Source organism: Siniperca chuatsi, linkage group LG1 (genome assembly GCF_020085105.1).
Source record: "Siniperca chuatsi isolate FFG_IHB_CAS linkage group LG1, ASM2008510v1, whole genome shotgun sequence".
NCBI lineage: Eukaryota > Metazoa > Chordata > Actinopteri > Centrarchiformes > Sinipercidae > Siniperca > Siniperca chuatsi.
Genome location: NC_058042.1, coordinates 6,490,176 through 6,503,695, shown reverse-complemented (window position 1 = coordinate 6,503,695; position 13,520 = coordinate 6,490,176). Strand labels below are relative to the sequence as shown.

The 13,520-nt window shown below is 38.8% G+C and overlaps 1 protein-coding gene across 5 annotated transcripts; it reads right to left on the bottom strand.

Moving 5' to 3' along the window:
- Positions 1–1,302: 1,302 nt before the first annotated feature.
- Positions 1,303–12,851, bottom strand: pamr1a (peptidase domain containing associated with muscle regeneration 1a). 5 transcript variants are annotated; one of them, XM_044203390.1, is made up of 11 exons: positions 12,471–12,851; positions 11,272–11,437; positions 10,782–10,907; positions 9,312–9,426; positions 8,666–8,883; positions 6,779–6,991; positions 6,470–6,661; positions 6,121–6,181; positions 4,748–4,974; positions 3,111–3,451; positions 1,303–2,260 (listed from the first exon to the last, which is right to left on the bottom strand). In XM_044203390.1, exons 1-11 carry the CDS (start codon positions 12,471–12,473, stop codon positions 1,688–1,690), a joined length of 2,235 nt encoding a protein of 744 aa, XP_044059325.1. In that variant the 5' UTR covers positions 12,474–12,851; the 3' UTR covers positions 1,303–1,687. The 5 variants fall into 5 exon arrangements, with proteins under 5 accessions (XP_044059325.1, XP_044059308.1, XP_044059315.1 ...); XM_044203373.1 differs by having other exon boundaries at positions 11,272–11,433; XM_044203380.1 differs by having other exon boundaries at positions 6,779–6,976; positions 11,272–11,433.
- Between the last annotated feature and the right edge of the window lie 669 nt (positions 12,852–13,520).

The window sequence follows — 13,520 nt, the reverse complement described above, 5'->3', positions numbered from 1 at the left end:
TTCTCCAGTTAAAGAGCAATAGATTAGCAGACTTTCACCCCATTTTTTAGCATCATGACATCATACAGTAAGATGGAGACCTCTCAAAACATTAAGGCTCAAATCCATAATTTCAACTCAAGTGGAAAAATTATAAAAGGTTGTGAATGCATTTGTATTTACAATGCATTGCTACCCATTTGCATGTGTTTACTCATGTGGTTCTTTCTATGATTTTTGGATGTGCAGTAGAGTCACTAAAGTGTTTACAGTTAAAGTCTTAACGCATTTTCTAGTCTTGACTTCTGTCATTTTCATTATAGTAGAAATACAATCATCAGTTGCTTTTTTCTGGCAATTCAGTTTGCAAGTTGCTACTGAGCTACTCATTGTTTAATTGGCCGGGCTTAAAAAGTGTCCTGCACAAAGCCGCGGAGAGCAAAGCGGGTGTCTGCGTCTCAGGAGTAAGAGCTAAGTTTAGCAAATCCTCTCAGTGTGTTTCTCAATGACAGCACATGTTGGCCAGTCTGCAGAGAAACTCACGAACACATAACCTCACATGCAAACACGCCACAGACACACAGGTACTGTGCATATTTACTGTGACAGTTGAACATGCAGTCCGTACGTGGTGTGCTGCCATGCACGCACACACGTGCAAATGGAAATTATCTCTCATTGCATTTTAAATGATAGGCTGTTTGTTTTTTAACAGACAGTTCAAAAAATGCAAATGTTTAATTTGGAATTTGAAACTGAATAATAAATGTCCTAATATCAACATAGCAGAAACTTAACGTATGCATACTTACACACATATGTGGCTTACTTTGCAGATAATAACTTATCCTTCTTGGAAAATGTTTATCTCCAGGATAGTCAGCAGCCAGAAGCCTGGAGCTGGCAGAGATTCAAAATTGAAACTGGCTTTTGAAAGTATTTTAAGTTGCATGATATTATATTAGTTCAAGGTAGCAATAGTAACTTCATGTTCAAATAAAAATTACAAAGTAGCGTAACATGGACTGAAACTCAGCAAAATCAGGACATAAGCTTAGAATAAAGCACAAGTAATGCAGTAGGAAATAAATGACAAAATAAAACAATAAAAATCTGACTGCTGATGACTGATGGTCATCTCATTCTTGTTTTTAAGCCTGGAACTAGAAACAGCTAGAAGCACACAGTGCCTAAAGATAATCAGTAAAGTTATGAAAACATATAGATTTCTTTCTTGCCAGTGGTAATGTCATCAATTTAATTTTATAATGTTGTAGCCGGGCGGAGTGCAGTACTGAGATATTGAGCATCAAAGACTCAAAATGGCAGCTGGAGGATTTCTTTATTTTTTTTAAAGAGCAAGCTTTATCTTCACCTCCAATCACAAAGTAACAATGAAAGATCATGAGTATGTGGGTGTGTATCTCAACCAGCTCACACTGAGTTGTTTGAAGTGGAGGTGGCCCAAATACAGAACATTAACATGCACAAATAAGAGATACAAGTAGAGTGCCAGGAAAACAGTTCTCAGCTTTGACACAGACAGGAGGTACAAAATTATCACAGCAAATGTTGTGTTCTCACTGTCCGCTCCATCTCCACCATTTCTACCAACTGTGAGATTTACAAAACTGGAAATAAATGACCATTTAAGAGATTTAAGTAGCTGAAAATCAGCTTTACATTAGATTTTGAGAAAAAAAGAAATCTACTTCATGTTTTTCTCTATCCAGTCTCGAAAGTTGGCTATTCGTGTATGAACTGTGTAAGTCTGTTGGTGGCAATTCTTTTCCTTATAACTGAAACTCTCTAAACCAAGAAGCTGCCAGCCTGTGCTGGAGGCTCCCTGACTCTCCTTGTGACCCGACAAGACACCACTTGTGGATGAAAACACAGCTGGCACGATTGTGATGCCTGGAACAACACTGGGACAAGAACTTTGAGGACTGGACGGCTTCCTAATGACACACAGCGTATTGTCACTGATCACTGTGGAATGTGCTCCTCCTTGAACAAATTCTCTTTCGCATTGAGCAACATCACCCAACTCAACAAGTTTCGTCTGGCTCAAGGGAGTGTAGCGGCTCAGGTGCCTGTGATCGGTTGGTAAAATCCATCTCACAGTGTAAGCCTCATGCGCTGTCACCTCTCCTCCTTGCAGTTTGGGTAGACACACTGGCAACACACGCTCACTGATCTTGACCTTGTCTTTTAGCTTGAGCACAGCCAAATCGGAGTCTGGTGCAGTGTAAAAATTTGGATGGACTAAAATTTCTGAAACCTGTTGGGGCAGAAAGAGGGAAAGAATGAAAAAAATTGGAAGTTAGAATACCTGAGAAAGCCTGATTACACTAAGAATGTGCCACGTTTTGTTGTTTTTGGAATATCTTTCAAGATCAGATAATATCCGTCAAGATGCGCAAATATTTCAAATCCAAATCAAATATAGATGTATTCCGGTAAAGCTTTAAGTGTACATCTAAACGCCAAAGGATTTCTTCCTGTACGGTTTACAAACAAAAACCTATCCAGAAGATTATATCTATTTAATGAAGCTTCCTAGCTTAATACTTTATCCATGCATCTGCGGTTTGCTAGATTTTGCATTCATGGGAAACTTTTGTGTGCTGCATGACCTGAAAATAAAAAGATGTAAAAAGATGTAAGGCCATAATAAGCATGGTTTTAGTCATTTGCAGGTCAAAATATGTTTAAGCTTCTAGGTTGAAAGTGGGATAAATGTAGTTGAAACGATATTTTACTAATGTTTTCATTTAAATGACTATTTCAACTGGCAGTTAGGACCTTACATGTTGAAATATAGTCAATAAAAAAAACCCCCAAAACTTATATGCAACCTAAAAATCTAAAACTTTCAGCCTTCAAACTAATTTAGCCCAGTATTAACCTTTGCATCTAAATGTCTTTTGACATACAAAAGATGTCTAGATATCAAATGTAGAGATCCATGCTTGCTGGGAAATTATATGACTGTATATCATATTTTGTGGTTTGACTAACTTCACCATGCAGTTTTCTACAAACTCATCTAATAAAAACAACAATATAAAACATCTGATGGATTTTCACCAAAAACTATTTTTTTTTCTGAATAGCAGACTGTGTTGTACCCTTAGGTGGTGCAGGCTTTTCAGCCGATCCTTGGATGTCTGGTATTGCATGCCTATCACAACCTTCACATGTGCTTGGTGAAGGGTCTGCTGCTTGTCCTTGTCTACCACACACTGAGCTGCCACCAGGACACTACGCTGGGTGAGCAGAGCCCCGCTACAGGCCAGGTACCAGAATGTGGACTCCTCTGAGGCCCCCTGCTGGATAGATGTGGTTATTCCACGGGGCCTGTGGGTGCTGGCAGTATGATTAGGAGGTGAGCGGATATAGATGGCTGCATGCCACGGCCACTGAGTGTCTGTGAGGTTGTGTAGACTGAAAGTGTCGAATTTGCCACAAACTGTGGGAAGATAAGAGTCAGACAGGAGAAAGAGTGAAAATGTAATTTCATAACAAACTGGCATAGTAAAAAATGGTGTGCACAATATTGGATAAAAACTTTTCATATAAATTCAAGGTAAACATAATTCATAATGGTAAAACATAATCGTGTAAACATAATTTTTCTGCCTTTTTCTTTACAAGGAAAAAGTTCTGAGACACAGGCCCTGCACATACAGACACAGGTGTTTCTTGTTATTCCGGCTAATTAGACTTCTGCTCAGGTTGAAGTTGGGTGGAGCTATACTGGAATTTGAGTTCACCAAACTTCCAAAACCAATACCAAACTAATACGAATTACAGGTGTAAATTGTTCCACCCAAACAGGTGCAAATAAATTAATAGGCGGGTCAGAGAGATGTCAGTCACAGTAAGTAAGTAAGTCACAAAATAAGTGAAAACACCTGTGTAGGAGGATAATGGTGGTGTAGGGCATTTAAAGGAATAGTTTGACCTTTTGTAAAATTCACTTATTCGTTTTCTTGCAGAGAATTAGACGAAAAGATTACCTTTGGCCAGAGTGAGGATAGCTACTTTCCACTGTTTCCAGTCTTTACGCTAAGCTAAGCTGGACGGCTGCTGGTTCAAGCTTCATATTTAGCATGCAGATGTGAGAATGCTATCAATCTTTTCATCTAATTCTCTGCAAGAAAGAGAATAATTGCATTTCCCAAAATGTCAAACTATTACTTTAAAGTGAGCCTAAGTAACGCTTGCTGAACAGCGGCCACTGTGGGAATTATGGGACGCTGGTTCATTTTAAAATGTGTAAAGGTAGCACAAGCAGAGAAGAGTCATTTGACAAAATAATCTTAATTTAATGCCTATTTAGTAGGTTTCTCCTGAGCTTTCAACTGCAAATGAATTAAGATATTTAAACTATCATTTCCAAGGTCAAACATTTACTTTCACACTCAAGAGTAATAAAATCAGTAATTTAATGTTAGTTAACTTACAGAGCAATATCTTTCTAAGTTTGCTAAAAGTTGCTAACATTAGCCACCATAAGGTATTGGTCAATCCAGCCCAAGTCAGGATTTTTAGCAGGAAACCCCATAAGTGTGTTGAATTGAGCAACAATGTGTTTTATTCCTTATGAATTAAACGTTTCTTTTGTTAGAGGAGCAATATTTTTTGTTACATAGTCTCACTTTAAACTAGAACATACAGTACATAGTTGTTGGTTTTTCTCTTTGAAAATAATAATAATCAGGTTTCACTTCACAAACTGGGTCTATATTGATGCTGCTCTCACCTGGTGAGCAGGAAACATGGCGCCCACTCCACCTGCCAGTTTTCAGACAGGTGCGTCGGGAACTTCCTGTGTGGTGGTAGAGCAGGGAGGCACACTTGTACTCAAGGCTCGTGTAGACTGGGTGAAAGCCACGAGGAAGATCCACGAAGGTGGGGTCGTCGTTTTTTGACTGTTTATCCAATGTAAGTGGAATAAAACCAGCTGACAACAAATCGTGCATGTTGTACCTGGAAGAGAGGTGGAGTCTTTGGTCTGGACAGTTTGTCTGAATAGCCCCTTATCTGCACTTGAATAACTTAATGTGGGAATATTGTTACCAATTTGAGCTACATCTACCACACATTTTTTAATTTCAAACATTAGCAATGCATACTTACAGTGAAGATGTGCTGCATCTTGTCGCCTACATCAGCAGAGGGAGCAAACTCCATTGCTAATTTCCCTAAGTAGATCTTTTTTGTCAAACTATAATTTCCAAGGTCAATAATGAACCTCTAGTTAAAAGTGCCTGATTTTGTTTCAGTGCCTAATGAAATTTCATTAAAGGAAATTTAGGGATTTTGGGGTTTTAGCATAATCAGATAGTGTACAGTAACTAACAGTGTTTGGCATTTAAGAAAAAAATATTTAACAATTACATAAGGTTGTCACCTGTTCAGTTTCAAAGACGCATTTATGGATATAAATTGCTTCCACATCTACCTTTATGATTGCACGATTAATGTTTCATATGCCTGATATATACAAGGGTATGACTTATCTGACCTACCTCCCACAGTGTTTTTGTTTTCAGAAACAAAAACTTATGCCATATGATTATTTTGTAAGATGCTATAATCACATAAAAGGTGAGGGTCTACAGCTATGCTAGTGGACTGTGCAGCTGTACTTTGACACAACAGTGCTTTGAGCTAAAAGCTAATGTCAGCATGCCAACACAATGACAATGCTAACATGCTGATGCTGAGCAGTTATAATCTTTACCATGTTCATCATCTTAGTTTGGCGTGTTAGCATGCTAACATTTGCTAATTAGAACTAAACATAAAATGACGGAAATGTCATTAATTTATTTATTTATAAACCAAAGTATTGGACAAACTGAAACATTGACCTGATGATGGCGCTAGATAAAAAATGATGGGATCACTAAAGTCAGTAGGCTGTATCCTCTGGGGAGAATGAATGTCTGTATAAAATTCCATGGCAATCCATCCAATAGTTGTTGATTAATTGCAGTCTGGACCAACTGAGAGACGGACATTGCCATACACAGAGCCATACCACTAACATGGCTAAAAATTCTACACAGTGGCTTTAAGTTAAAAGACTAAATAATGTAAATACACACAACACAGTGTCTTAGTGGTTACCTCGATATCAGATTCACAACACTTTGTCGCACAAGTTCAGACACTTTGGGCTCTCGACATGCTGTGGGGGCAAATCAAGCAGGTGACTGTTAGTGCACTCACTTTCTGAGCCTCCATTGCAGAAACAGTTCGATTTCAGTAACATGAATAATTGTGAGCAGAAGGGTAAGTTAACTAGTTTACTATACACTTATCATATTGCTAAATTTTTACTTTTTTCACATGTCAGGTTATGTAAATTTCTAGGGAAATTGGGGTGTCAGATAAACAAATCCTCAAATAGTAATGCAGTGGAAAAATAGGCTACTTTGTGTGTTCCCAACCCAAATGTTATTTTGAAAACAGCTACCTCTGACACACTTAGGTGTCCTGCTACTCCAGGATCCATTAGAGAGGCAGGTACTCTGGTGGTTTCCACTAAGAATGTAGGAGTTTTTACAGAAAAACTCAATGGTCTGTGCATCTCCAGTTGTGTCAGCAGGTCTGTGGTAGCCATTGAGCAATTTTGGTGGAGGGGAACACTGGACTCTGCTTGTTTGGCCTGTATGAGTATGTGTTTGAGAGAGAAAAGGAACAAACTCCCCCCAATTAATACATTATGTGGCTTTTATACTGTACAAACACCAACAAGACCAGAAGCCACCTGGTGAAAAGGTACCTTTTACACATGTGGGAACTGTGCCACTCCACGTGCCATTAGGCAGACAGATCCTCTGCTGGGAGCCAATCAGTTTGGAAGGTGGATGGCACCGGTAGTTTACAGATTTAAGCTCCTCCTTTGGGCCATATGCAGGCAGCAAATATCCATTCACCGGTTTGTCTGGGAGTTCACACACTGGATTCTTGATGGCTGCAGCTGTGGGGACATTTTCTGGTGATACAGTAAATGAAAGACAAACCTCCACTGAATCAACAGTTAAAACTGAATAAAGACACACAAGTGTTAAAAGTTTGCAGTTCACTGAATTCACATAAATGGCACAAAACTGATAACAGATCGAGTTTGAAAATCCTCTCATTCTGCAGTTGTTTGAGATATTATCTTGCTGTTCAAAAGCAATGCTGTGGTATGTAAAAATGTTTTAGAAGGAATAACATTAGTTGAGTTACCTCTTGCTGCATAATTATGGCAATCCCTCATGAGATTGAAACAGATATAGGATACACAACCAGGAAGTGCATTATTTACAGTTTTCTAAGGAAGACCTAACTTAATTTTGATAATTATTCTTTTCCATTTCCGAGATTTTGAAAAAGTGTGTAGGGATTGTGGGGAACTGCTGAAACAGAAGGTAGCAACATTGTCAAACACACACTATAGCCCAGCCGCTGAGTTTTTGTTGCTACTCTATCTAGCGGGGCTGCTTTCCAGGCCAAGAATTGAGTTGACATTTGATAAATTTAGCAAAGCATTTTATGTGTCATAGCCTCCCATGGAAGCTAATTATCTAAAACTCATTCAAAGTAATGAACAGTGGTTTTTGCTGAGGTTATGGTCCAGCCTAACTAACTAAAAATCCTGGAGAGGATGGCCTTCATTTTCCCTAAATACTTTGAATCTCAATGGTTAACATATTTTTGATTATCTTTCAGGTGATACTAGTACTGCAGCATTGTCTGCATAAAGAAAGAGATCACATGAGTAGGCTGCTTTTAAATCATTAACCACTTGGAATTGGAATTGAAGGAGAAAGGAATTGAACCCCTTTAATGGCTGTCTCTTGTTTGGTTTTTATATTGTTGTTTATATTATATTTATATTGTTTTATATTATATTAAAAATAACACAAACCTTCTTTGACATATTGAAGTAAGCCTTACAGAAATATTGCTAAGTGGGGCTCTAACACCTTTCCGGCTGTACCACTATGATATGTTCAAGTTAACTAGCAAGAGTTAATGTCCAGGGAAAAGACTGGATAAATAGGATGCAAGTTAGATGCATGATTTGCTTCAAAGAGGGCAAATGGAGAGTGTGATAAATCTGTGCCGCTGACTGTCCGTCTCACATCACTGCCCTCTATAAGAGGCTACACACACACACACACACACACACACACACACACACACACACACACACACACACACACACACACACACACACACACACACAAAGTCCAACTTTGGTGCATGCATGGAGGGATAGCAGAGTATAATGTATTTGTGTTGTGTATTCATGATAAAGGTACATGAAGTAAATGCCTAAAGTATATCATGAATAAGAATATATCAGACTGATACAATCTTAATATTTTATGTGGATTCCATAGAGGAAACCACCTTATACAATGCATCAGCTGAGCGTGTGGACAAAACAAGAGGAACATCATACATTATAATGCAATATAGTCCAACAATATTGCTATGGACAATGGCACAGCAAAAACACATCTTATGCTTTTAAAAAGGAGTATTTATTTTGAGGCAATTGTATTAGATTGCATTATACTGTTGAGTGTTTCTGATATTTTGTCTATCCCATAGCCATACTGTATGTATGTAATGTGAAAGTAGCTTTCACATTACTAACAATAAATGTACCTGCCTGAACTCTCCTGAAAAGTAAGAACAAAGCCTTCAAAGTTGTTGTAGCCATCTGAGGTGAACAGGATGTGCAAGAGGTTCCCAGAGCTTTTTACTGGAGGAGGCAGCTGATCCCCACAAAATCGGCCAATCACAGGGGAGCTCAGATCGTTGCCGTCACGCACCTCCACATAGTCATAACGACAGTTATGGTCAGATTCCAGACTGAGCATTGAAAATCTGCAGCATAACCAAAGAGAAGTTATGTTTAATTGATTTTTCAATCCAATTCAAAAGACTTAACATCAATCTTTAGGTGCAGAACAGTCCAATTATGTGGGCTCACGCAGGGCTGTGTTTTGTGAGACACTGTGTAAACGTCTCAAATCATTTGCCATGGAATTTCTTTTTATTGCACTCGAACATAACACCAGGTGAAAGAAGCAGCATCTGTATAAACTTTGGTAAACATTGCCCTGACTTTAGCCTACAGAAAGTAAAATCTCTAGATTGCTTTTCTAACTATTTATCACCTGAAGTCACTTGAATAACATTATTGATTGAGGTGCCTTTACAAATGAAGACTGACCATTATTTTCTGCTTTAGACATTGACTACCTTTCAGTGTTCATTCCATGCATGTGGAAGCTTTAAAAAAAGTGACCCACCTCAGCTCAATGCTGCTGTCCCTCTCCACTTGCACTGTCCATTCGCATCGGGCGTTTGTTGGGTAACTCTCCAGGGCTATGTGACCCTGAGCCCGTTGAATGATGGCTCCACATGCTACACACAAGAGAACTGTGATTACTTTCTATTTCTACTGATTACTTGCACTTACCATTTTACTGTTGCAAGCAGGATCAGTACTAATATGACATGCTGTGAAAGTGGGCAGATAATTTCCAAAAAATTACGAGATGATGGAATCCAGCCAGCCACTTCAATAAGCATGATTATAAACATCATGTTGGTATTCATGCTGGAATGTGTGTTCCTCAGAGAACTAAAAAAGCAAAACAAGAAAAGAATTCGGTCAGTCCTTGCTACTAAAAGGGACCAGGATGAGGGTTGAAATTAGAGTTTGAGTTGGCATTTAATGGTTAAAGGTTTTAGGCATTTAGAATATTTTAGAATTCTCACACATTTTTGTACACACTGCCTCCTTAGCAAAGTAGTATTAAAATCATGCACCCTATTTCATTTGAATGCTTTGCCATTTGGATCTATACATACTCTAAACAGGATGTGTAGGAAGAACAATAGAAGTTGCACAATGGCTCCAAGCCTTCCCTTGTGTATGTCAAACAGACAATACATAACAGAATGCCATCCAAGTGGCAATTTCCCCCCGGACCATGAAAAAAATAAAAAATGGAAAAATATCATGAGAGTGAATAACAGGAGTGGCAAGCAAGTTGTTTTCTTTCCTCTATTAATAGCATAATGTTGTTGTGGGCAAAACTATTTGGGTATGGTAGCTGCTGTTGCACAATGCTGATAATTATGTTTTCAAAAGAAAACAATTGACTTTAGTTGTAGCTTGGCTGAAACCAAACTAAAAAGCGCTGTTGCCACCAAGTGTCCTTATGGTGTATTACAAATAGTAATAGTCATAGATACTAAAGAGGTTTATTTGTGAGTGATGGATTATGTTTCCTTAACTTATAGTAAAGGCATATACCTATAATAAAAAACCCCATTCCTAGTAGTGTTTACAAATGCTGCAAATATAAACAAAGATTTTAAAGTAAGTTTGAGATGTCACATATTGTCAGTCTTCAAGAGCTCTGTCAATCATTGACTGAATGAATCAGTTATCAGTGGTTGCAGTTACCTTAGGACCTCACATACTCACATGCACATATGGTGACTGGCCAGATAACACTATACTGGCAAATGTAATCTAAAAAGAAAAGCTCATAGACAGAAAAAAATCACGCATTCAGCCAAAGAGTTGTAAAGATGGCATATCAGCACAGGGCATGAAGGAGTAAAGCTGCTCAATGCTTCCTAACGTGGTACTTCTGCACCATGCGATCCATGTTTTCTCATGTCAGCAATGAGATTCACAATATTCAGCCAATTCTGTGGCAAGATAAGCTCTTACAGCATTACTGCATTACAGCAATCTAACTCACTTTTACAGTCCCCTCCACTCCAGCCTTGGCGACACTCTGTACAATACTTTCCATTGACGAAGAAGTCATCATTGGCTTTCCATGTTCCATTGTGGCAGGTTTTACAGTTCTCAAACAGACTGCAGCCTGGCAAGGACAAAAGCAGAAAGAAGTTGAAAGTACTGTAACGTAAAAATAATAATCCGAAACATTTTTAAGTCAATTTGCAACTCTTAGTCACTGACTAATATAATGCCATAATGATTCAGCATATGCTGAACTTTTGTTGATCCAAACATTCAGTGTTTGGTAGGTTTTTCCCAGGAAAAATGTTCTAATAAACAGGAAGTTAAGTATTTTATGTCTCTGTGAGCAGCGGCTGCTTGTTTGTAAAAACAGAAGAAGAACTCGGTAGGTAGCATGAGCAGCGATGGAAGAAGAGGAGGCAAAATGAGCACCTCGCAGATTATTACAGATGAAGGAATATCTCTAAGCGACAATGAGAGTGTACCTGGGTGAATGATACAGGGGTCACATTGATCCAGAGCATTGCGGCAGCAGGGAACAGTATAGCCTACCCTCGACCCTTTCGAGGGACACCGACACTGGATCAGGTGGTACTCACAACATGGACGACACATGACGTTCCACTTAGAGCTTGGGCAGTTGTCCCCTGTCAGAGGTGTGGAACCAAAACAAAAGACAGTGGCATCAAACTTAATATGCGCCTTCTGAAACCTCTGACTACTGATACTTTTATGGCTCTAAGATGGTAGACAAGATAACATGTGAAAGCTTACAGTGGAGGAGTTACACTTACATATTTCTATCTATAAAAAATTGTACAACTGATTCATCCCTACAGCAGATTTTCTGTTTCTACATGTGGTTATAGAAATGTAGTGAACAGATCAACAAATCTGTCCCTTTAGCATATTTTCCTGTGGTCTGATGATGCAGATCAGACTTTCTGGTACAACACATGTACAACATTTCATGATGACTGGACAAACTGCTGAGGTGTGAAATCTATCTTGGCAGGTGATTTTGTAGCACATGATGCTATCAAGCTCAAGCTGGAAGCTGTATACTGTTGAACCAAATCTCAGACATTAAGCTGCCATGGTATACCTTGTGAGCTTTGACCCACAATGATGCACCATGTTGAGCAGAGACAGTTTCAAATATATCCCAAAACCCCACTGAAAATGTCAGCTTTTCTCCCAAACCCCATTTTGAATACTAGATATGTGTACTGTATAATGTTATTGTTCTCTCAAACATGATAAACATACAATGGGGCAGTGGAAAGTGGACTCAGGATGAAAGCTACAGCCAATTGTTATTATCACAGGTTTAATTCTACCTATCAATAGTTATAGATTTCTGTGCTAAATGAAATGTAAAAGCCTCCCAAGTATTGAACCCTTACTAATATGTCCAATATGTACTTTCACTGGTAAAGGAAAGGGCTGCATACATGCTACACCAGGAAAGGTTGTGTGTTAGTCTCATTTTAGTGAGGCACAGAGTCTGTAGCATGAACTGAGAAAAGTCTTAGCAGCACAAGTGACTCATCGTCATGAAATAACTCCACAGTTAGTCAGCACGTTTTAACAAAGAAGAAGCCATGTGATATAAAGACTATCCAATTTTGTGTACAGTAAGAACAACATTTAATCGAAACTGCAACAAATGCCTTTTACTTACCATGTGGCCAAGTTGTTACACACAAACAGAGATTTAGGATGAGGTAGTCGAGTTTGGGGTCCAGAAGAGAGGGCATGGGCACTTTCCTTGAGAGGAAAGTGAGCATGTTGGCTGCCAAGCTCACAGCAATAAAGTTCCAAAGAAGTTCCGCGAAAGGAGCACTAGCTCAGTGTTATCTACAGATCTTCCCGTCTGCTCAAAAATATGACGTAGCTATGGATGATGAATTCCCCCAATCTGGGCATAATGGACAGAGATCCTTAACCCATTCCTTCCGCTACCTTTTCATTTGTGAAAGCTTGTATTTGCTTTGGAATTGCTCAGCTCAAATCAGTGCCAGGTCTGGAAGTATTTCTCTGCTCTTGTTGTGAGCTGCACGCTGAATAGTAACAGGGGAAAAATACTTGTTGGCAAAGGAAGTGGAAAGTTCATTTGAGGGAAATAAAGACATGCTAATGAGGAAAACAGTGAAGAGTGATGAAGAAAGTCCAGAGAAAAAAACTTCCATCTGTCAGTTTCCTGAGAGGTTTCAAGGAAAGAACAGAAGTGAATCTCTCCGAAGCTGCAAGTTAGATATTCAAAAGCATTCTTTTTCTCCAAATACTTCTAAAGTCATGTGAAAATACATATCTGCAGGTGCATCAAGCCAATTGTGGTTACTGATGCTTCATCATACACCAGCTGTTATGCCGGACATGACAATTTCACAACTTTGTGGAAGACAGATAACAGATGTTCTCTCCATGAAATGTTTATGATGTCAGCCTCCATAGATTTGCCAGGAGCAATGAGGCTGACAGGATCGTCACAGCCCATTTCTTGCCCAAGGTTACTTTTCCATTACCTAAGCCGTTACTTAGGAGTTTCCATGTTTTGATACCTGTTCTCATCTTCTCCATTACTGCAGGTTGTAAGCAGACAGATTGAGACTGATAATACTACATGACCTCAACTGTTGTTTTCTGTTTGTAAAGACTATGCTATGTGATATTTTCATTATCTGATATTTTTTCTGACATTACTAAAGATGAGCGTGGATTGCAAAATGTA